Source organism: Aplysia californica, unplaced genomic scaffold (genome assembly GCF_000002075.1).
Source record: "Aplysia californica isolate F4 #8 unplaced genomic scaffold, AplCal3.0 scaffold00832, whole genome shotgun sequence".
NCBI lineage: Eukaryota > Metazoa > Mollusca > Gastropoda > Aplysiida > Aplysiidae > Aplysia > Aplysia californica.
The window spans coordinates 248284-249327 of record NW_004798102.1 but is presented as its reverse complement, the minus strand read 5'-3'; the positions used below and the strand labels follow the sequence as shown (position 1 = coordinate 249327).

The following is a 1044-nucleotide window of genomic DNA, read 5'->3' as shown; positions in this document are numbered from 1 at the left end:
GACAGATGTATGTGTGTCTGGGTGGGAGGGGAGAGGGGAGAGTAGTTTGGGCAACAGAGAGGCAGACTGGTAAACTGACTGACCTTTTGCAAACTGTCCCATGTTGTATACGGCTATGTCAAGAGTCACCGTTAACGTTCTGTGTCTGATGCTTTACTCACAAACGACGGTTACGGGAACAGGACCCGTCTGTTCTGCTGACCATCTCTGTGCACTTCTCAGGCGGTCTTCCGATAATCTGGAGAGAGAAGAGAATACAGAATAAGAAAAAGATCAGGTACGGTCATTGGTTTTTTTAAGAAAACGTCCCATTATGATATGAAACAGCCTTTGTATACATGCCTTGCGAAGGCGGGGAAGCTTGCGAGTCCATAGGACTTCGGTCCCTACTAGCACGTTCTACGAAGCTGGACAGGTCGCCAGGGAAGGGCCTAACACAATGTATACACCAGCTGCAGGTGTTGGGGGTGGTCTATCTTAGCTGTGAAATCTTGAGTGGTGAAGAGAGCAGGTAAACTTACCCAAAGGATAGGTATTTGAATGATCTCGAGGCTCGGCAGCAAGGTGTGTGGCACACTAGAGCACACCAAGACACAAAAAACGATTGTGACCGGTCACTGTGAAAAATGTAGGGAACTTAAAAAGTATTACCCCAAAGTAATGTAATGACCGAAGAAATAAAAATGCCACTGGAAAGCAAGAAGACAAGCAATAGAGTGTGTCAGATTCTCGACTCAAGACAAACTCTGCTGAATTTTTAAAAAATAATTGTAAATACAATACGTTGGTCATTTAAAACGACACGTTACTATTGTGAAAGGCGTGCTCGAAGGGAAGACAAAGAGTAACATGGGTGAACAACATATAACATGGACTGGCCTCGTTCTAGTAGAATGTGCAACGGCAGCTAGCGATGGTGAAGGATGGACAGTTAAACCTCTGAGTCAAGAGATGACACCGCCAGGTATTCCATGTAATATTAAGAAATATCATTGTGTGTGTGTGTGTGTGTGTGTGTGTGTGTGTGTGTGTGTGTGTGTGTGT

At 44.8% G+C, this 1044-nt stretch overlaps 1 protein-coding gene across 2 annotated transcripts in view; it reads right to left on the bottom strand.

Moving 5' to 3' along the window:
* Window positions 1-1044, bottom strand: part of LOC101849326 (synaptotagmin-9) — a gene marked incomplete at its 3' end in the record, with an annotated part of 93445 nt that overhangs the window by 42531 nt on the left and 49870 nt on the right. For both annotated transcript variants that reach the window (XM_005109933.3, XM_035972762.1), the window contains 1 exon segment: window positions 84-238. In XM_005109933.3, the coding sequence (XP_005109990.3) occupies window positions 84-102 (19 nt within the window).